The following is a 22,494-nucleotide window of genomic DNA, read 5'->3' as shown; positions in this document are numbered from 1 at the left end:
GCACCGATAACCTTACAAACATCCTAGTGATAATGTATTAACCGGTTTACATATTATTCATGTATTTTATCTGTATTTCTTTTCCATGTGCACAGACTGATGTAACAATACAGGGAGAGTGCACATAGTGATATCACAGTACACACAGTTATTTACAGGAAAATATCACAAAGTGAGGTCACAGTACTTGTATAGTAAATGAAGTGTTTCCACTGTACAATGCGCGTAGTGAGGTCACAGTACAGTACAGGAGTGACATTACAGTATAGGGTCACTCACACATTGATGTCATAGAACAGGGATAAGACACTTTGATGAGACAGAACAAAGATAATGCATGAAAATTTGTCAAAGTGCTGGGAAAATGAACAGATTTCACTGTACAGGGATAATTCATGCAGTAATGTCACATTACAGGAATAATGTATGATGAATGTCACAGTACAGGGATAATTCATGCATGGATGTCACAATACAGGGAGGAGGTACACAGTGATGCCACAGTACAGGGATAATACACACAGTGATGTCACAGTACAGGGATAATACACACAGTGATGTCACAGTACAGGGATAATACACACAGTGATGTCACAGTACAGGGATAATACACACAGTGATGTCACAGTACAGGGATAATACACACAGTGATGTCACAGTACAGGAATGAAGTACACAGTGGTGTCACAGTACAGGGATAATACACACAGTGATGTCACAGTACAGGAACAATACACACAGTGATGTCACAGTACAGGGATAATACATACAGTGATGTCACAGTACAGGGATAATACACACAGTGATGTCACAGTACAGGAATGAAGTACACAGTGGTGTCACAGTACAGGGATAATACACACAGTGATGTCACAGTACAGGAATAATACACACAGTAATGTCACAGTACAGGGATAATACACACAGTGATGTCACAGTACAGGGATAATACACACAGTGATGCCACAGTACAGGGATAATACACACAGTGATGTCACAGTACAGGAATGAAGTACACAGTGGTGTCACAGTACAGGGATAATACACACAGTGATGTCACAGTACAGGACTAATACACACAGTGATGTCACAGTACAGGGATAATACACAGTGATGTCACAGTACAGGGATAATACACACAGTGATCTATTAATACAGGGATAATACACACAGTGATGTCACAGTACAGGGATAATGTCACAGTACAGGGATAATACACACAATGATGTCACAGTACAGGGATAATACACACGGTGATGTCACAGTACAGGGATAATACACAGTGATGTCACAGTACGGGGATAATACACAGTGATGTCACAGTACAGAGATAATACACACAGTGATGTCACAGTACAGGGATAATACACACAGTGATGTCACGGTACAGGAATAATACACAAAGTTATGTCACAGTACAGGGATAATACACCCAGTGATGTCACAGTACAGGGATAATACACCCAGTGATGTCACAGTACAGTGATAACACACCCAGTGATGTCACAGCACAGGAATGAAGTACACAGTGATGTGACAGTACAAGGATAATACACACAGTGATGTCACAGTACAGGGATAATACACACAGTGATGTCACAGTACAGGGATAATACACAGTGATGTCACAGTACAGGGATAATTCACACAGTGATGTCACAGAACAGGGATAATACACAGTGATGTCACAGTACAGGGATAATACACACGGTGATGTCACAGTACAGGGATAATATACAGTGATGTCACAGCACAGGGATAATACACCCAGTGATGTCACAGTACAGGGATAATACACACGGTGATGTCACAGTACAGGGATAATACACAGTGATGCCACAGTACAGGGATAATACACAGTGATATTACAGTACAGGGATAATACACAGTGATGTCACAGTACAGGAATAATACACACAGTGATGTCACAGTACCAGGATAAAATAGAAGACAAAAGGATGTGCTCCCTTGTGTGATACCCAAATAACAAGTGGTAATGCTCAATGTGAATTAGCGCTTACCAGAAGCAGTTGTACTCCATCCAAGTACAACCATAGAAAAGAGTATGTTTAGAAACAAGGTCTCAGCAGCCGCTCCCCTTCACATAACCACAGATGCAATAGAAATTCCCTCCAAACAGGCAGAGATCAAGAAGGCGCTGGAGATCAGATAAAATGTAGCTTTTCTTTATTCCCACAATGCAACGCGTTTCGCGGACGTTCCTCTTCATCAGGCCTGTACCAAGTGAAGTCAGTGGAATAACACACATAGAGAGGTCACAATACAGGCCCGGATTAAACTTTGGTAACTAAGTACATTTTAACCCTAACATTTTACAGTGAGTTATTTCACTAGATGTTTTCATTCCCTACTGAATTCTAAACTAAAAAAAAAAGACCCCCCCAAAAAACCTTCTTTGATTCAAGTAATTATGCATGACACCTGATAATATGATGCTGAGGAGCTGTGGTGCTTTAAATAAATGTTCTCCTCCTTTCTTCTTTATCTTTTAGGAAGCAATGACACAGGCTGCTTTGGATACTTGCTGATCTTCTTATCCTTTTTAATGGTTTTTGTTACTTTTCCCATTTCAATATGGTCTTGCATGAAGGTAAACATTTCTATTAATACTTATTAAATGCTAAAACTGTATTTTTCACTTTAATAGAAATGAAACATATCCATTTTATATTGAACAGTTGTGCATCTTTATTAGGAAGTTTGTCTTTCTATTCTGCACCATTTTTAAAGGAGTTATCCAGCCTTTTAAAACTCATGGCCTATCCTATATGTTTACTTGCACTACCACTACTGATAGCATGGAAGTGAACATTGAAAAGGCCGCAGCGCTCACATGAGTGCTGCAGCACCTTTAAATAGCTAATCGTCGGGAGTATTGGGACTTGGACTCTTCCACCTTAGAATAGGCAATCAGTTTTGTTAGACTGGATGGCCCCTTTAAAGGGGTACTCCGCTGCTCAGCATTTAAACTGTTCCGAGCGCTGAAGCCGGCACTGGGAGCTCGTGACGGCATAGCCCTGCCCCCTCATGACAGCTCTGTTCTGAACCGTTGGATTAGTCTGACAATATTTTTTGGTCCCTGGAATAAGTTTTTTCATCATTGAGGTGGAGGTGGACCCTAACTCCATGATTTTCACTTAAGTCAGTGCTATGGCCGGGCCAGCGCTGTGGTGTTACGGTCATGGAAGCCTGGGACTTCCGTGATTGTGACGTCACTCCACCCCCCCCCCTATTCATGTCTGTGGGAGGGGGCGTGACCGCTAATAATAGACAAAATGGAGAGGGTTTGGCGGGACGTCACGATCACGGAAGCCCTAGTTGTCAGAAGATCGGCTGCTGCGATAAGACATGTTATCCCCTATTCAAAGGATAGGGGATTATATGTCTAGAGTACCCCTTTAATGATTAAAAGGGTAACCCAAGATTAAAAATGATTTCCAATCCACAGGATAGGGGATAACTAGCTGATCATTGAGGGCCTGACATCTGGGAACACCCCCCTTCATTGAAACGGAGGTCAATTTCCCCCCAAGTGAATAGAGTGGCAACATACATGCTCGGCCTCCACTCCATTCACCATCTATGGGACTTTCAAACATTGCCGAATTCTCCCCCCCCCCCCCCCACCCTCCTTGTAACAAAAAACACATCTACAACTGAAAAGAGTGCTATAGTGATCCAGAGGTTAGAGGATCAGTTATGGATCATCGGGGGTCCGACCACTGGAACCCCCCTGTGAGATCTGCTTCAGGGTGCCTCAGTAGTCCACACATAGCGGCTACCAACACACCCCCTCCATGTATCCTATAGAAACACATGGAGGAGGCGTGTCAGCCGTGGCTTCCTGCGGGGTCGGCACGCCTGCTTCCTGTGGACTGCTGGGGCGCTGTGCAGGAGATCGCGAAAGGGGTCCTATCGGTTGGACCCCCCAAGATCTATAATTTATCCCCCATTCTTTGGATGGAATAAGGGATACGTTTTTTTTCCACTGGAGTACTCCTTTAATAACACATTTATTCTTTCTAGATTGTTCAGGAATACGAGAGAGCAGTCATCTTCCGCCTAGGGAGGGTTAGATCTGGAGCCAAAGGACCAGGTAAGTAATGCTTTGAATACTTACAGTGGATGTTCTGTAATAAAAGCTTTGGTATATGTGAATATGTTAAGTCATTGGATAAATAAAATAGAAAAAATGAAAAATATAAATGCTTAAATAAAACTGGAGTCGTAGTCCTTCAGAATCCATGTTATATGCTTTTTGCAAGTATAAAGCTTGCTAGGACTTATTCCTGCAAAAATGACCACCCGGAATCTACACAGTCTTGTTACCGGATTACAGGTAGCACATAGTGTCCCCCACGTTCACACCTCTGCACTATGCAGGAAATGTTAGATCCAAGTCCTTGGCACTGGAGCAGAGAGTTTCAGCTCCAGCTCACTCATTTTTTTGTTCTGTCTACCGCCTACCATTTGCACTGCTTACAGATTTGCTCCTTTTATTGTCCATTTCAGAACCCAAACTTGCTTGTTCCCTCCATATTGTTCCAAATGGGACATAGATCGCTAAACCACTTGGGCTAATTAGAGGAAAGCTGATCTTCTTAAAGTCCATAAGACCTCTATTTCCTTCAGATGGCAAAAAAAAACAAAACAAAAAACTATACATTGTTTACCTGTTAGTATAGGTCCCCTATAGTCCTAATTCTAATATATTCTATGGCTTTTCCCCACTGCTGGAGATGTGTAAAGAAGGATGGTACACTTCCCAATGGGGTTTGTTCATGGGTCCTTCTTACTCTTTTCTGGCTGGAGGTTCATTCCATGATTTTAAAGAGCACCTATCATCAACTAAACTTTCCCTAATCCCCCTCCCCATCTGTCCCTGACTCTAACTATCTCTATCCCTGTATTTATTTTTGTTTAAACCACATGTATATACCTTTTTCATAGCATCTTCGGTAGCTCAGTGTTGAGCAGTATACGAGGGCATGAAGTGGGCGTGTCCCAGCAGGCACAATGTCATCAGAAGCCTGGCCAGGCCAGCATCCGCCCTTCTTCCTGTATGCTGCGCTCCCTTTCTGGAGCGCGCATACAGGTGGAGTACAGGGGAGGGCCGGTGTGAGGTGAAAAAAGAGTCAGGAGCGTGCCCTGCAGGGATACGCGCACAGCGCTCGCTCCTGTCTGTCTGATTGACAGGCGGGGAGCTGCGCTGAGTATGCAATTTCGGACTCAGCTGCCAGGAAGGCGTGAGTCCGAAATCACTAAAAAAGGGACTCCTAGGGAGACCTCTAGTGGACAAAAGTATAAACACAAAAAACACATAAAAGTATACATTTTTTTTTATAGAACCCAATTAGAAAATGAATCTATACATATTAAACTATAAAATAAAAAAACAATTTTTTTGATGAGAGGTACTCTTTAAATGTAACTGGCTGGTCCTGGCTTCACCATGCAAGACACTTCCTTATCTCTCACAGTAATATACTTGTGCAAAAGTGCAAATGGTCCTTTTTAAGACATTTCCTCTTTGTGGCCAATGATTGTATACAGCACTTTGAAAAACAATGATCCCTACACAACTACAGTGAGATTATGGAAATAGAATATTTAAAGGGGTACTCCGCTGCTCCACGTTTGGAACAAACTGTTCTGAATGCTGGAGCCGGTGCCAGGATGTTGTGATGTCACAGCCCCCCCTCGTGACATCATGCCCCACTCCCTCAATGCAAGTCAATGGGAGGTGGCGTGACGGCTGTCACGCCCCCTCCCATATACTTGCATTGAGGGGGCGGGGCATGACGTCTTGAGGGGCGGGGTGATGAAGTCACAAGCTCCTGGCGCCGGCTACAGCATTCAGAACAGTTGTTCCAAATGCTGAGCAGTGGAGTACCCCTTTAAATAGACACTGTCATAAAAAATAAAAAAAATTGATATGTCATTGAGACATATAAAAATGTTTGATAGGTCGGGGTCTGAATGTTTAGACTTTGACTGATCAGTAGAACGAGGCGGGAGAAGTGTGCCCTTAGTGTCATTGTCATTGAGACGGTCATAATGTAACCCTATGATACCATCTTGCTTACATAGACACAGGACGGGGAGAGAAGCTGGGACATGTTTTTCTCCCCAATAGTAATCGTTTGGGGTGTATAAAGTTTTTTATAGCCTCAGGTACATTTTAATTATTGTTTAGCTTGGTAGAGATGGGCACATAGCAGTAAACAGCAGACTGAGACGGAGACACAGTTAAAATGCAGGGCTTTTCCTGTCCTTATTTTTCTTTAACAACAAAATATAGTTCAAGTATGTTACACAGCCACTCACGGCCAATCTCTTACCAAGCTTTAAGGCCCATTGAAGATCTGTCTTCAACACCTGTGCTGATCTGGGCTAGTCTGAAAACCTAGAGTGCCCCAAGAAGGGGATGAAAGACCACAAGTTCTTACCAAGACTTTTCAAGTTCTCTAGATAAGTCTTGCCAGGGATTTAACTATTTCCTGGATTTCACATAGCTCATCCAGCTTTCCCTAGATAAGATATGTGCTCCTGAAACCTCGTAGCTACATACGACAGATACCCTGGGTACCTTGTGATCTTCAATGCCTCAAACCATCTTTAAGAGAAAAAGCACTTGTGCAGTATATAAGATGTGGTTCCTCTGTATAAGCAGCTGATGAATGAGCAAACAAAATCGATTCTTGGCAGCCCGCTGAGTTCGATTTCTTTTTCCAAAATAAATATTAAAGAATTGATGTTACAATGGATAATAAATACGCCAACCTAGTAAACCAAAACGCTAATCTGAACCACAGTAGATTAATAGTGACACCAAGTGGAGAAAATCTAATACTGCATCTTACAGTCAAATGAAAGGAACACTCAAGGTTCTCCCACCCCCTATATTATGCACACCCACCATCACTAGTCATACAGCATCCTTTGTTTTATTTCAGCACAGCTGCATCCATGTGTTTTATTACTCTACCTTGATCATGTGATCATATGTCTGACTCTCCAAATCATTCAGTGCCTAATGGTTACAACAGGATGTCCTGTCTTGACTTCCTGTGGACTATAGGATGACATCATCACCTGCCAGATCAGGATGACATCATTACCTCACTCTTACTAGCTCCCATACCTCCTCCCTTCTCACCTCCATCTGCTTTCTTTATGGGATCAGGATATATAATTGTTAAACACCTCCTCTTCAGCTCTATCTCTATACTGCTGCTACCTCTATGGGATCAAGATATATAGTAAATATGCCCCTCCCTGAGGCTGTGTTCACACATTGTGTTTATTGCCTCGTTTTTCTATTTTTGTCTTGATTTTTTCCAAATCAATGCAAAAATGGAAATTGTACCACAACGCAGTGATGGATGTAAGTACGTGTCAAAGTTTGCCTGTGATTAAAAGTAAGAAAATTGTCCTTATGGAACTACAACTTCTAGTGGGGTCTTTCTCTGTGGCCTGTGTAATTACTGACCACATCCCTTTAAGGCTGGTAGAGGAGGCACAGACAGGGAGACCACACTGGGAGTTGTAGTCCTATGTTGTATAATAAATTGTACCTCTAGAGTTCTTTTTAACATATGACTATGACGCAGCCCTGTGCATGATACCCATTTGTTTAATATGATTTCTTTTAAAATCGGCACCTAAAAAACAAAACAGTAAGCTGTAATCCTAGCTGTTTTCAGCTGTATATCGCTGTGCCATGTAAGAAAAAGTTACCACTGCGTCTCCAGAAGACCCATCTCCAGTGATGAGACCCAGTGCCGTAGAATTACATTATGCTGGTTCTCATCACTGGAGATGGGTCCTATGGAGACGCAGTGGTAACTTATTACACGGCACACTGATATACAGCTGAAGGCATCCATGAGAAATCCTACTGTTTGGCTTTATAGGGGCTGATTTTAAAATAAATCATATATTAAGACAAATAAGTATCATGCACAGTGCTGCGTCATAGTCATATGTGAAAAAGAACTCTAGAGATACATTTTAATACTCTGAAATGCAAAGTTAACTTGTGGCCCTGCTGCACTTTAAAGGGGTTATCCAGGAAAAAAAAAAACTTTTATATATATATCAACTGGCACCAGAAAGTTATACAGATTTGTAAATTACTTCTGTAAAAAAATCTTAACCCTTTCAGTACTTATGAGCTGCTAAAGTTGAGTTGTTCTTTTCTGTCTAAGTGCTCTCTGATGACACCTGTCTCGGGAACTGTCCAGAGTAGAAGCAAATCCCCATAGCAAACCTCTTCTACCTTGCAGTTCCAGAGACAGACAGAGATGTCAGCAGAGAGCACTGTTGTCAGATAGAAAACTCAACTTCAGCAGCTGATAATTATTGGAAGGATTAAGATGTTTTAATAGAAGTAATTTACGAATCTGTTTAACTTTATGGAGCCAGTTGATATATATACATTTTTTTTTCCTGGAATACCCCTTTAACTTCTGTGGGATTAAAAGACTCAGCATTACCCACTTGGCTTCTGTGAGAATGAAGTGCACTACCAAGTTAGTGCCAGCTGGCTTACTTTTATGGGTGCTCTCTGGTATAGAGGTTCCCTGGCTGACTTTTATGGGTGTTCTCTGGTATAGAGGTTCCCTGGCTGACTTTTATGGGTGTTCTCTGGTATAGAGGTTCCCTGGCTGACTTTTATGGGTTCTCACTGGTATAGAGGTTCCCTGGCTGACTTTTATGGGTGCTCTCTGGTATAAAGGTTCCCTGGCTGACTTTTATGGGTGCTCTCTGGTAAAGAGGTTCCCTGGCTGACTTTTATTGGTGTTCTCTGGTATAGAGGTTCCCTGACTGACTTTTATGGGTGTTCTCTGGTATATAGGTTCCCTGGCTGACTTTTATGGGTGCTCTCTGGTATAGAGGTTCCCTGGCTGACTTTTATGGGTGCTCTCTGGTATAGAGGTTCCCTGGCTGACTTTTATGGGTGCTCTCTGGTATAGAGGGTCCCTGGCTGACTTTTATGGGAGCTCTCAGGTATAGAGGTTCCCTGGCTGACTTTTATGGGTGTTCTCTGGTATAGAGGTTCCCTGGCTGACTTTTATGGGTGCTCTCTGGTGTAGAGGTTCCCTGGCTGACTTTTATTGGTGTTCTCTGGTATAGAGGTTCCCTGGCTGACTTTTATGGGTGTTCTCTGGTATAGAGGTTCCCTGGCTGACTTTTATGGGTGCTCTATGGTATAGAGGTTTCCTGGCTGACTTTTATGGGTGCTCTCTGGTATAGAGGGTCCCTGGCTGACTTTTATGGGTGTTCTCTGGTATAGAGGTTCCCTGGCTGACTTTTATTGGTGCTCTCTGGCATAGAGGTTCCCTGGCTGACTTTTATGGGTGTTCTCTCGTATAGAGGTTCCCTGGCTGACTTTTATGGGTGCTCTCTGGCATAGAGGTTCCCTGGCTGACTTTTATGGGTGCTCTCTGGTATAGAGGTTCCCTGGCTGACTTTTATGGGTGTTCTCTGGTATAGAGGTTCCCTGGCTGACTTTTCTGGGTGCTCTCTGGTATAGAGGTTCCCTGGCTGACTTTTATGGGAGTTCTCTGGTATAGAGGTTCCCTGGCTGACTTTTATGGGTGCTCTCTGGTATAGAGGGTCCCTGGCCGACTTTTATGGGTGCTCTCTGATATAGAGGTTCCCTGGCTGACTTTTATGGGTGTTCTCTGGTATAGAGGTTCCCTGGCTGACTTTTATGGGTGCTCTCTGGTATAGAGGTTCCCTGGCTGACTTTTATGGGTGCTCTCTGGTAGAGAGGTTCCCCGGCTGACTTTTATGGGTGTTCTCTGGTATATAGGGTCCCTGGCTGACTTTTATGGGTGTTCTCTGGTATAGAGGTTCCCGGGCTGACTTTTATGGGTGCTCTCTGGTATAGAGGTTCCCTGGCTGACTTTTATGGGTGTTCTCTGGTATAGAGGTTCCCTGGCTGACTTTTATGGGTGCTCTCTCGTATAGAGGTTCCCTGGCTGACTTTTATGGGTTCTCTCTGGTATAGAGGTTCCCTGGCTGACTTTTTATGGGTGCTCTCTGGTATAGAGGTTCCCTGGCTGACTTTTATGGGTGTTCTCTGGTATAGAGGTTCCCTGGCTGACTTTTATGGGTGCTCTCTGGTATAGAGGGTACCTGTCTGACTTTTATGGGTGCTCTCTGGTATAGAGGTTCCCTGGTATAGAGGTTCCCTGGCTGACTTTTATGGGTGTTCTCTGGTATAGAGGTTCCCTGGCTGACTTTTATGGGTGCTCTCTGGTATAGAGGTTCCCTGGCTGACTTTTATGGGTTCTCTCTGGTATAGAGGTTCCCTGGCTGACTTTTTATGGGTGCTCTCTGGTATAGAGGTTCCCTGGCTGACTTTTATGGGTGCTCTCTGGTATAGAGGTTCCCTGGCTGACTTTTATGGGTGCTCTCTGGTATAGAGGTTCCCTGGCTGACATTTATGGGAGCTCTCTGATATAGAGGTTCCCTGGCTGACTTTTATGTATGGGTGTTCTCTGGTATATAGGTTCCCTGGCTGACTTTTATGGGTGCTCTCTGGTATGGAGGTTCCCTGGCTGACTTTTATGGGTGCTCTCTGGTATAGAGGGTCCCTGGCTGACTTTTATGGGTGCTCTGTGGTATAGAGGTTCCCTGGTTGACTTTTATGGGTGCTCTCTGGTATAGAGGTTCCCTGGCTGACTTTTATGGGTGCTCTCTGGTATAGAGGTTCCCTGGCTGACTTTTATGGGTGCTCTCTGGCATAGAGGTTCCTGGCTGACTTTTATGGGTGCTCTCTGGTATAGAGGTTCCCTGGCTGACTTTTATGGGTGTTCTCTGGTATAGAGGTTCCCTGGCTGACTTTTCTGGGTGCTCTCTGGTATAGAGGTTCCCTGGCTGACTTTTATGGGTGTTCTCTGGTATAGAGGTTCCCTGGCTGACTTTTATGGGTGCTCTCTGGTATAGAGGGTCCCTGGCTGACTTTTATGGGTGCTCTCTGGTATAGAGGTTCCCTGGCTGACTTTTATGGGTGTTCTCTGGTATAGAGGTTCCCTGGCTGACTTTTATGGGTGCTCTCTGGTAGAGAGGTTCCCCGGCTGACTTTTATGGGTGTTCTCTGGTATAGAGGGTCCCTGGCTGACTTTTATGGGTGTTCTCTGGTATAGAGGTTCCCGGGCTGACTTTTATGGGTGCTCTCTGGTATAGAGGTTCCCTGGCTGACTTTTATGGGTGTTCTCTGGTATAGAGGTTCCCTGGCTGACTTTTATGGGTGCTCTCTGGTATAGAGGTTCCCTGGCTGACTTTTATGGGTGCTCTCTGGTATAGAGGTTCCCTGGCTGACTTTTATGGGTGTTCTCTGGTATAGAGGTTCCCTGGCTGACTTTTATGGGTGTTCTCTGGTATAGAGGGTCCCTGACTGACTTTTATGGGTGTTCTCTGGTATAGAGGTTCCCTGGCTGACTTTTATGGGTGCTCTCTGGTATAGAGGTTCCCTGGCTGACTTTTATGGGTTCTCTCTGGTATAGAGGTACCCTGGCTGACTTTTTATGGGTGCTCTCTGGTATAGAGGTTCCCTGGCTGACTTTTATGGGTGCTCTCTGGTATAGAGGTTCCCTGGCTGACTTTTATGGGTGCTCTCTGGTATAGAGGTTCCCTGGCTGACATTTATGGGAGCTTTCTGGTATAGAGGTTCCCTGGCTGACTTTTATGTATGGGTGTTCTCTGGTATATAGGTTCCCTGGCTGACTTTTATGGGTGCTCTCTGGTATGGAGGTTCCCTGGCTGTCTTTTATGGGTGCTCTCTGGTATAGAGGTTCCCTGGCTGACTTTTATGGGTGCTCTGTGGTATAGAGGTTCCCTGGTTGACTTTTATGGGTGCTCTCTGGTATAGAGGTTCCCTGGCTGTATTGCAGTGTGGAAATGTATTATTTAGTTTTTTTGCAAACTCAGAGGTTTTGTAGGCATCATGGCGGTTTGGGGTGGAGTGAGAAGATGGGAAAAGAAAATAACTCCTGAGGAAGTATTAACACTAACAATAACCTGCGCATATTTGATCCACAGAATTTGAAGCTGCAGATTTCAATGTAAACTAATTGAACGCAGCTTCAAATCTGCATTTTCAAATCCTGCACATCAAATATTCACAGGATACTGTACATGTGAATAGACCGTAACAGAGAAGATTATTCTGCCTCTGAATTTGTCTGAACAGAAATATATTCATTTATCCAGCACTGATTGTGGTGACTCTACAGGCCACCATGTACTATCTGATATTGATATATTGTGCGGGTATCAAGTCTCAGTATGGTGGCAATATTGGTATTCCTATAGTTGTTTTTACCTGAATCACTGAATGGTGGGGCTATTTACTCATGGCATGGTGGTGTTATATAGTCTTGGTGTGATGTATATGGAGCACAAGGGGCTTAAAGGGATTATCCATATGGAGGGTTTTGTTTTTCTAGAAACATGCCCATTCTGTGTTATATATGAAGATAAATCTTTACATATCCCCAGCGCTCCTGCGGTGCCTCCGATATCCCACTCCGGTCCCTGACTGCAATCTTCTTGTTAAGTATACTAGTATTAGTGGTGGTAATGTTGGTCTCAGTATACAGGATTTAGGCAGTGTGTATACATATATATATATATATATATATATATATCCACACATAAAAAAAGAGGAATACGTCTGTACCCCGATGCCAGCGGCTGTAGGGCTGGTTTGCAATTATTTACAGGGCTGGTTTTTATTCCCAGTTCGTCCCTGAATACAGTAGTGAGAATATAGACAGAAAGCTTCACAGAGCTCATAGACAGCGCACACACTTACTTTGGATCTTCTAGGACCTTTGGTGACGTCATCAGGACTCTAAGCCAATAGGAGTCATCCCAGGTCTTGAAGATACATAGTAAGTCTGTGTATGCTGTCTATGGGTTTGACAAACAGGAGAGGAGAGTAGAAGGTAAGGGGAAAGGATGGGGGGGGGGGGCACAGGGAGCAGTGTATAGTTACATCTTAGAGATGGGAGTGGGGGGTGATTTAATATTTTAACCCCTCAGGACACAGCCAGGTTTTATTTTTGCATTTTAGTTTTTTCCTCCTCATATTCTGAGAGTCATAATTCTTATCTTTCCATCCACTGACCCATATGAGGCTTATTTTTTTTGCATGACCAATTGTACTTTGTAATGACATCACTCATTTTACCATAAAATGTACAGTGAACCCCCCCAAAAAAAATGGTGGGAAAATTAAAAAGAATACCACAAATTTGCAGCTTTTGGGGGGTATAATTTTTAAGCAGTACACTTTATCTTAAAAAGTCCATATTTTCTTTATTCTGTAGGTCAATATGAATAAAATTATACCCATGGTTACATGCTTTACTATTATTGTACTGGTTTTAAAGAAAATTGCCCTATTCTGACCCCTGTTATCTGTAGTTTTTATTGGTTTCACTTTTGCATATTTGATCACTTTTTATTTTCTAAATAAATGATGTGACCAAAAAGCAGCAATTTGAGTTGTTTGTTTCTTTTTACGTATACACTGTTCACTGTACGAGATCATTAACATTATTTTAATCTGGCACCAAAAGCCGGAAGAAGACCACGACCGGAGGACGGGACTGTGATATTGGCGTCCCAGGGGAGCGGTGAAAGGTTAGTTAAAGTTTATTATTTTTATTCTGGCAGCCTGGACATTTTTTTTACTGAAGTTCTCCTTCAGGGTACTCAAACTATGGTCTATGAAGCCTTTCCCTGCATTAAAGGAAAACTGTCAGCCTGTTCCCCCACACTAAACTTTATAGACTGGCTTATAGTGTTGGTGAACAGGAGTCCAACTAGGGGACACTTAGGGTGCATTCACACCATGTTTTGTACATAAGGGTGCCGAATCCGGCGGGGGGGAGGCAAACCGGGCGATCCCGTACACCGGCCATATCAGCCCGTGACTCTATTTACTTAAATGATCCGACCGGAGTCAAACGGTGACTCCGGTCGGCTCAGTTTTGACCCGTATGCGGTTTCCTGACCGGACCTAAAACCATAGTATACTACGGTTTTAGGTCCGGTCCAAAACCGCATACGGGTCAAAACTAAGCCGACCCGAGTCACCGTTTGACTCCGGTCGGATCATTAAAGTAAATGGAGTCACGGGCTGATCGGGCCGGGGTACGGGAGCGCCCGGTTTGCCCCTCCCCCCACCGGATCCGGCACCCGTATGTACAAAACGTTGTGTGAATGCACCCTTACTTAAATATGTCCAGTAGATCCTCAGATATGTCCCCCAGAAGATCCACTGCTGAATTCAGTGAATCGCGTAGTGGGGTGGGGGGCTTCTCAGGGGCGGGGCTTCATGGCTCAATTTACATGTTCATTGTCTGTGACTCCACATCCTTGAGAAGTGAAGTCACTAAGCCCTGCCCCCTGTGAAGCCCGCCCCCACTGTGCGATTCACTGAATTCAGCAGTGTATCTTCTGGGGGACATATCTCAGGACTGACTGGACATATTTTGACTCCTGTTCACCTGCACTATAACCCAGTGTAAAATGTTTAGTTTGGGTGAACAGGCTGACATTTTTTCTTTAAGTGTCCAGCAAACCAATCTTAAATTTTGGACATTTCAAAAGTTTACTTTACAATCTACAGTTGGGGAAACATTGTGCATTTTTTGCTGTGTAAAATCTTTAAAGGGGTTATCCACCATAAGGTGATTTTAGTACGTACCTGGCAGACAGTAATGGACATGCTTAGGAAGGCTCTGCACTTGTCTTGGGGTAAATGGCTATGTTGTGAGATTACCATAACACTGTGGCTAGCTTTTTGTGAACTGGCATTTCCTTTTTGTGTTTTCTTCTTTTGCCTACAAATCTAAATAATTCAATTTTCCTCCCTCCCACGCATCAGCCACCCCACCCATTGAAACATAAACGAGCTGCATCCATTCAAAAGACCTGTGGTTTTCAATCAGGGTGCCTACAGCTGTTGCATTGGTTGCAGATTGATCTCTTTCCCACCAATCGATCCCTTCACCCATTGAAGCAGACAGGCTCCCTGTCATCAGCTGACGAGTGAGTCAGGTTTCGGCCGCATTGCAAGCTGGGAAAAATCTGAGACAACAGTCACTTTGTATGCTGTTAAAAATTTTTTTAGGTGAAAATCACATAAGAATTGTGAGAAAACCATCACACACAGGTACAGACACTATATTATGAACTACACTAACTTTACAGCCCCTGTAGCATAGTCAAATAAAAAAAAAAATCCTGGAAGCCTATAGGGACCGCTTCTGGCTTTGGCTAAAGAAAAACAAACTAAGACTGCCCAGTAAAAACCCAATCTAATGGTACTTGAACAAACAGCATTCCCTTGTTTGCCCAAATCTACCTCCCATCCCGAACAGATCCAGCTCCTGTACTGTATTTAGGCATCTCTTAGGTGTCATCTCTTTAACATGATACCCAAAAGGTAATTAACTGTAATGTGATCCGCTTCTCACTATCTGTAACATAGGCATTAGATACTCGGATACTATTACAAGGGTTGTATCCTTGGAGTGGCGTTGCTAGGGTTAGTGTCACCCGGTGCGGTAGAAAATGGTGTCACCCCATACCACCCCCCCTCAGTAATTTTTTAGCCTGTTGTTACAGACACCACTGTTGTAGCGCATTGTGAGAAATTCCAGTATAATAATCAGATATACCAGTTGCCACAGAATAGGAAAGTGTTAAAGAAGTTTTCCCCATTTAAATATATAGCTCCCAGAATTACTTAAAGGGGTACTCCACTTGAAAACATTTACTTTTATATCAACTGGTGCCAGAAAGTTAAACAGATTTTTAAATTACTTCTATTTAAAATCTTAATCCTTACAGTACTTATAAGCTGTTGTATTCTCCACAAGAAGTTGTGTAGTTCTTTCCAGTCTGTCCTAGAGCAGGATAGGTTTGCAATGGGGATTTGCTCCTATTATGGACAGTTCTTGACATGGACAGAGGTGTCAGCACAGAGCACTGTGGTCAGACAGAAAATAAATTAAAAAAGAAAAGAACTGGAAAAAATGTTTTCCAGTAGAGTACCCCTTTATGCAGTGGTAAGGTTATGCTGGGAGTTGTACTTTCACTCACCATAACTGTAGAAATTACAAGTGACTACAGCTCTGATAGGACATAGTGAGGAGAATGTACAATGATATCAGTGACTACAGGTGACGTCTTCTCTATAGTCTTCCCTTATCTAATTCAGATGGTACATACCGCCTGGTCCAGCTAAAACTTCTGTCTGCAGAATGTGACGCCCAGACGTCTCCTCACTATGTCAGCGCATTATCATCCTCTATATGAAAACAAGTATTATTATAAACCTGCCAGACACTGTATTCTCTAAATATAATACTACTATACACTACACTCTTTGATTATAAACCTTCCATACACCGTACCCACTGAATATAATACTACCACACACTGTACATTCTGAATATAATACCAACACATACTGTACACTCTAAATATAAATCTGCCACATAATGTACCACTGAATATAATACCACCACACACTGTACCCTCTGAATATAATACTACCACCCACTGTACCCTCTGAATATAATACTACCACATACTGTACCCTCTGAATATAAATCTGCCACATACTGTACCCTCTGAATATAAATCTGGTGGTGTTGCTAGTGGATGATGGGGGTGCTAGTACTGGGGGAGTGTTGCTGGAGGATGATGAGGGTGCTACTGGCTATCCCCCCTGGCAGTATCACCCCCATCATCCGTCGGCAGGATCATCCTCCTGGCAGGAGCACCCCCATCATCCACATCAGGATCTGCTGATGGAGGTGCTGCTGGGAGGGTTTGCTGGTGGATGATGAGGGTGCTACTGCCAGGGGGGGAGCATTAGGTAGGCAGCAGTTCCCCCACTTAAGGTAGGTAGCAGTTCCCACACATTAGGTAGGTAGCATAGATTCCACACATTAGGTAGCAGTTTCCCCACATTAAGTAGCACAGATTCCCCACATTAGGTAGAAGTTTTCCCACATTATGTAGCAGCTTTCGCACATTAGGTAGCAGTTTTCCAACATTAGGTAGCAGTTTCCTCACATTAGGTAGCGGTTTCCCCACATTAGGTAGCATAGATTCCCCACATTTGGTAGTAGTTTCCCCCCATTAGGCCGCAGGTTCTCTTGCATGTTCCCCACAATAGGTCAAAGTCTCCCCACATTAAATCGCTGTTTCAAACAAAACCCCCTCCCCCCACACAAAAAAAACACATACACACACAACACAGAGACACACACACAGATAGATAGATAGAGAGACACACACACACACACAGTCAGAGAGACACACACAGTCAGAGAGACACACACTCACAGACAGAGACACACACACAGAGTCACACACAGCCACACGCACACACAGTCACACGCAGTCACACACACACAGTCACACACAGACAGAGAGTCACACACAGAGAGTCAAACACAGACAGAGAGCCACACACAGACAGAGATAGCGACAGACACACAAACACATACACACACACACACAGAGACACACACACACACAAAGTCACGCACACACAGTCACACACACACACAAACAGAGAGTCACACACACACACAGAGTCACACAAACAGAGATAGAGTGAGACAGACACACACTCACTCACCCATCTAGCGCAGCGCTCCTTTCTCCAGGCGCTCTGCGAGTGACGTCACATCCTCCCGCGCGGCCCTGCGGAGGCACGTCGGGCCGGTGCAACAGAAGACGTGGGGGCGCAGGCCGGTTCACTGTGCAGGTGACGGGGGTGGGGTGGGGGGATGGTCCTACTAGTACGGAGACAGCGCAAGTGAGGACGGGGGGGGGGTACGGGGTGCTGCTAGTACGGAGATAGCGCAACTGAGGACCGGGGGCGTACCTGGTGTCACCCCATCAGGATGGTGTCACCCAGTGCGGGCCGCACCCCACGCACCCCGGTCGCAACGCCACTGTATCCTTGTAATCTTTATATTGAAAGCTAAATAATATTTTATCTGAAGTGTAAAGCTACCATTTGTCCATCTATAAATTGTGAAGGAATTTCGGGATCAGGAAGGTATGGGTCATCATCAGCCTCATAGGGGTCAACACAGTAGGGACACAGTAAGGATGTAATGTACGTTGAACTTTTGTAGGTAGGTTGAACAGTTTTTTTTTATATTGTTTTGTTAATGTTTTAGGATCAGATACAGGCATGCCGTAAATGTTGGCACCCCTGAAATGTTTTAAGAAAATGGTGCTCAGTCAGAGAGGACTTTGGTAAGAGAGGCATTGCAAGAGAGTTAGAAAACTGAGAGTTTGAAAGCAGGAGTTTGAGATCGCTGTGAGTGTCACTTTACTTACACTGTAGAGACTGTAACTCACAAGGTCTATAGATAATTCATTTGTATTATTTACTGTCTGTTGTTGGCGCTTAATCTGTGAAATACCCATAACTAGATGGACTCCATGTTGGAACATGCAGTCTGGTGTACATCCTGTTCAATGTATGCAATCCTTAAACAGCAGTTTGAGGGTGCATATTGTTGTGCAGGATGTGTGTGGGTTGTTCATTTGGAAGCCCAGATCCTGGATCTAGAGGAGCAACTGGCAACACTGACCCGCATTGACAACTTGGATAGGAGTCTCCTGCTCACTGAGCAAGTACTCTCTGGGGTAGAGGTGGGGGAGGATAGTGGGACGGAGGTGCAGGACTGTCAGGCAGTTAGCTGGGTTACAGTTAGAAAATGGGGTAGAGGGAAAAGTGTTAGGGAGACTATTCCTGAACTGGGACACCCCAACAAGTTTGCCCGGTTGGCAGATGAGGGGGATGCCATTTCAAAGCTAGCAGTACTGCAGCAAGACTCTGCCTCTGACCGCCAGGGGGGTGTCTGCTCCAGTAAGGAGGGAGGGAGGAGTGCAGGGCAGGCCAGACAGGTACTGGTAGTGGGGGACACAATTATTAGGGGGACAGACAAAACAATCTGTCACAAAGACCGGGATCGCCGAACAGTGTGTTGTCTTCCTGGCATTCGAGTTCGGCACATCGCGGATCAGGTTGACAAGTTGCTGGGTGGGGCTGGAGAGAACCCAGCGGTCATGGTACATATTGGCACCAATGACAATGTAAGAGGTAGGTGGAGTGTCCTTAAAAATTATTTCAGGGACTTAGGCCGCAAGCTTAAGGCAAGGACTTCCAAGGTAATATTTTCTGAAATATTACCTGTACCACGAGCCACACCAGAGAGGCAGCGGGAGATTAGGGAGGTAAACAAGTGGCTCAGAAGCTGGTGTAGAAATGAGGGGTTTGGGTTCATGGAGAACTGGGCCGACTTCGCTGTCGGTTAACGGCTCTACCGTAGGGACGGGCTGCACCTCAATGGGGAGGGTGCAGCTGTGCTTGGGGAGAAGATGGCTACAAGTAGTGTTTAAACTAGGGACTGGGGGGGAGGGAACCTACAACATAGAGGGGGAAGATAGTGTAGATAGAGAAGGGGGACTTATTAATGTACCTGGGAGTGGAGCGGAGGGAGGGGTTAGAATAGTTAATAGGGATAGGCTTCAAAGGAAGAAAAAACATACACCATTGAATTGCATGATGACTAATGACAGAAGTCGGACAAATAAAACAGATGAACTGGTGGGGTTGATGTCTGAGGAGAATTATGAAATAGCGGGTATAACAGAGACTTGGTTGGATGATAGCTGGGACTGGGCAGGGATATAGTCTATTCAGGAAGGATCGGACAAAACGGAAAGGGGGAGGAGTCTGTCTTTATGTAAAGTCCAGTCTGAAGGCCGCACTGCGGGAGGATATATGGGAGGGAAACGATAATGTGTAGAGTCAATATGGGTAGAAATATATGGAGATAAAAAAAAAAATATGATAGGGGTTTGCTATAAGCCACCAAACATAATGGAAGAGGCAGAAGATCAATTACTGAGGCAAATATACAAGGCGGCAAATCAGAATGATGTGATAATAATGGGGGACTTTAATTATCCTGATATAAACTGGGAGACTGAGACCTGTGAATCTCATAAAGGAAACAGGTTTCTGACTATAACTAAAGACATTATCTGTCCCAAATGGTGCAGGGCCCAACCAGAGGCGGCGCCCTACTAGGCTTAATATTAACCTACAGACCCGACAGAGTAACTGTCACGATTCGGCTTGCTGGAGGTGGATCCTCTGTGCCAGAGAGGGATTGGCGTGGACCGTGTTGGTGGACCGGTTCTAAGTTGCTACTGGTATTCACCAGAGCCCGCCGCAAAGCGGGATGGTCTTGCAGTGGCGGTAGCAACCAGGTCGTATCCACCAGCAACGGCTCAACTTCTCTGACTGCTGAAGATAGGCGCGGTACAAGGGAGTAGACAAGAGCAAGGTCGGACGTAGCAGAAGGTCAGGGCAGGCAGCAAGGATCGTAGTCAGGGGCAACGGCAGGAGGTTTGGAACACAGGCTAGGAACACACAAGGAAACGCTTTCACTGGCACAATGGCAACAAGATCCGGCGAGGGAGTGCAGGGGAAGTGAGGTATAAGTAGGGAGTGCACAGGTGAACATACTGATTAAGCCTGCTGCGCCAATCAGTGGCGCAGCGGCCCTTTAAATTGCAGAGACCCGGCGCGCGCGCGCCCTAAGGAGCGGGGCCGCGCGCGCCGGGACAAGACAGACGGGGAACGGGTCAGGTACGGGAGCCGGGATGCGCATCGCGAGCGGGCGCCTACCGCATCGCGAATCGCATCCCGGCTGAGAGTGATATTGCAGCGCACCCGGTCAGCAGGTCTGACCGGGGCGCTGAGAATGAGAGGATGCTGCGAGCGCTCCGGGGAGGAGCGGGGACCCGGAGCGCTCGGCGTAACAGTACCCCCCCCCCTTGGGTCTCCCCCTCTTTTTGGAGCCTGAGAACCTGAGGATAAGACTTTTGTCTAGGATGTTGTCCTCAGGTTCCCAGGATCTCTCCTCTGGGCCACAGCCTTCCCAATCCACCCCAAAAATTTTTTTTCCTCTGACATTCTTGGAGGCCAGAATCTCCTTCACGGAGAAGACGTCAGAAGAACCGGAAACAGGAGTGGGAGAAACAAGTTTGGGAGAGAAGCGGTTAATGATGAGAGGTTTTAGGAGAGAGACATGGAAGGCATTGGGAATACGAAGAGAAGGAGGAAGAAGGAGTTTGTAAGAGACAGGGTTAATCTGGCACAAGACTTTGAAAGGGCCAAGATAGCGTGGTCCCAGTTTGTAACTGGGGACACGAAAGCGGACATATTTAGCGGAGAGCCATACCTTGTCTCCGGGGGCAAAAATGGGGGGAGTTCTTCTTTTCTTATCGGCAAATCTTTTCATCCGGGATGAAGCCTGTAAAAGAGAATTTTGGGTCTCTTTCCATATGGTGGAAAGATCACGAGTCACTTCATCCACAGCGGGCAAACGAGAGGGCAAGGGAGTGGGGAGGGGGGGAAGAGGGTGACGGCCGTACACCACGAAAAATGGGGATTTAGCAGAAGATTCGGAGACTCTGAAGTTGTATGAGAATTCGGCCCATGGTAGAAGATCAGCCCAGTCATCCTGGCGGGAGGAAACAAAATGCCGTAAATAGTCACCCAGGACCTGATTAATTCTTTCTACTTGCCCATTGGATTGGGGATGATAAGAAGAAGAGAAGTTTAATTTGATCTTGAGCTGTTTACAGAGGGCCCTCCAGAATTTAGACACGAATTGGACGCCTCTATCTGAGACGATATGCGTGGGCAAACCGTGAAGGCGAAAAATGTGTACAAAAAATTGTTTTGCCAACTGAGGTGCTGAAGGAAGACCGGGGAGAGGAATAAAATGTGCCATCTTGGAAAATCGATCAACGACCACCCAAACAACTGTGTTGCCACGGGATGAGGGCAAGTCCGTAATAAAGTCCATACCAATCTGTGACCAAGGCTGTTCAGGAACAGGCAGAGGATGAAGGAGACCAGCAGGCTTCTGGGGAGGAGTCTTATCCCGGGCACAGACAGTACAGGCCCGCACGAAATCAACAACATCAGTCTCCAGAGTCGGCCACCAATAAAAACGAGAGATGAGTTGCAAGGATTTTTTGATGCCCGCATGGCCTGCGAGGTGGGAGGAGTGTCCCCATTTGAGAATCCCGAGACGCTGGCGTGGAGAAACGAAGGTCTTCCCTGGAGGAGTTTGCCTGATGGAGGCTGGAGAAGTGGAGATCAGACAGTCAGGAGGAATGATGTGTTGCGGAGAGACCTCTACTTCAGAGGCATCAGAAGAACGAGAGAGGGCATCGGCCCTAATGTCCTTGTCAGCAGGGCGAAAATGGATTTCAAAGTTAAAACGGGCAAAGAACAACGACCACCTAGCCTGGCGAGGATTCAGCCGTTGGGCAGACTGGAGATAGGAGAGATTCTTGTGATCAGTGTATATGATAACTGGAAATTTT

At 45.1% G+C, this 22,494-nt stretch overlaps 1 protein-coding gene across 6 annotated transcripts in view; it reads left to right on the top strand.

Moving 5' to 3' along the window:
• Positions 1-22,494, top strand: part of LOC130357058 (stomatin-like) — a 140,658-nt gene that overhangs the window by 73,831 nt on the left and 44,333 nt on the right. For all 6 annotated transcript variants that reach the window (XM_056559383.1, XM_056559384.1, XM_056559387.1 and 3 more), the window contains exons 3-4: positions 2,514-2,611; positions 4,048-4,117. In XM_056559383.1, coding sequence (XP_056415358.1) covers positions 2,514-2,611; positions 4,048-4,117 — 168 coding nt within the window. The remainder of the gene's footprint in view (positions 1-2,513; positions 2,612-4,047; positions 4,118-22,494) is intronic.

The sequence above is a fragment of the Hyla sarda genome, chromosome 2 (genome assembly GCF_029499605.1).
Source record: "Hyla sarda isolate aHylSar1 chromosome 2, aHylSar1.hap1, whole genome shotgun sequence".
NCBI classification, from domain to species: Eukaryota; Metazoa; Chordata; class Amphibia; order Anura; family Hylidae; genus Hyla; species Hyla sarda.
Note: the sequence above shows the minus strand (reverse complement) of the source record. Positions and strands in the feature narration are given on the sequence as shown.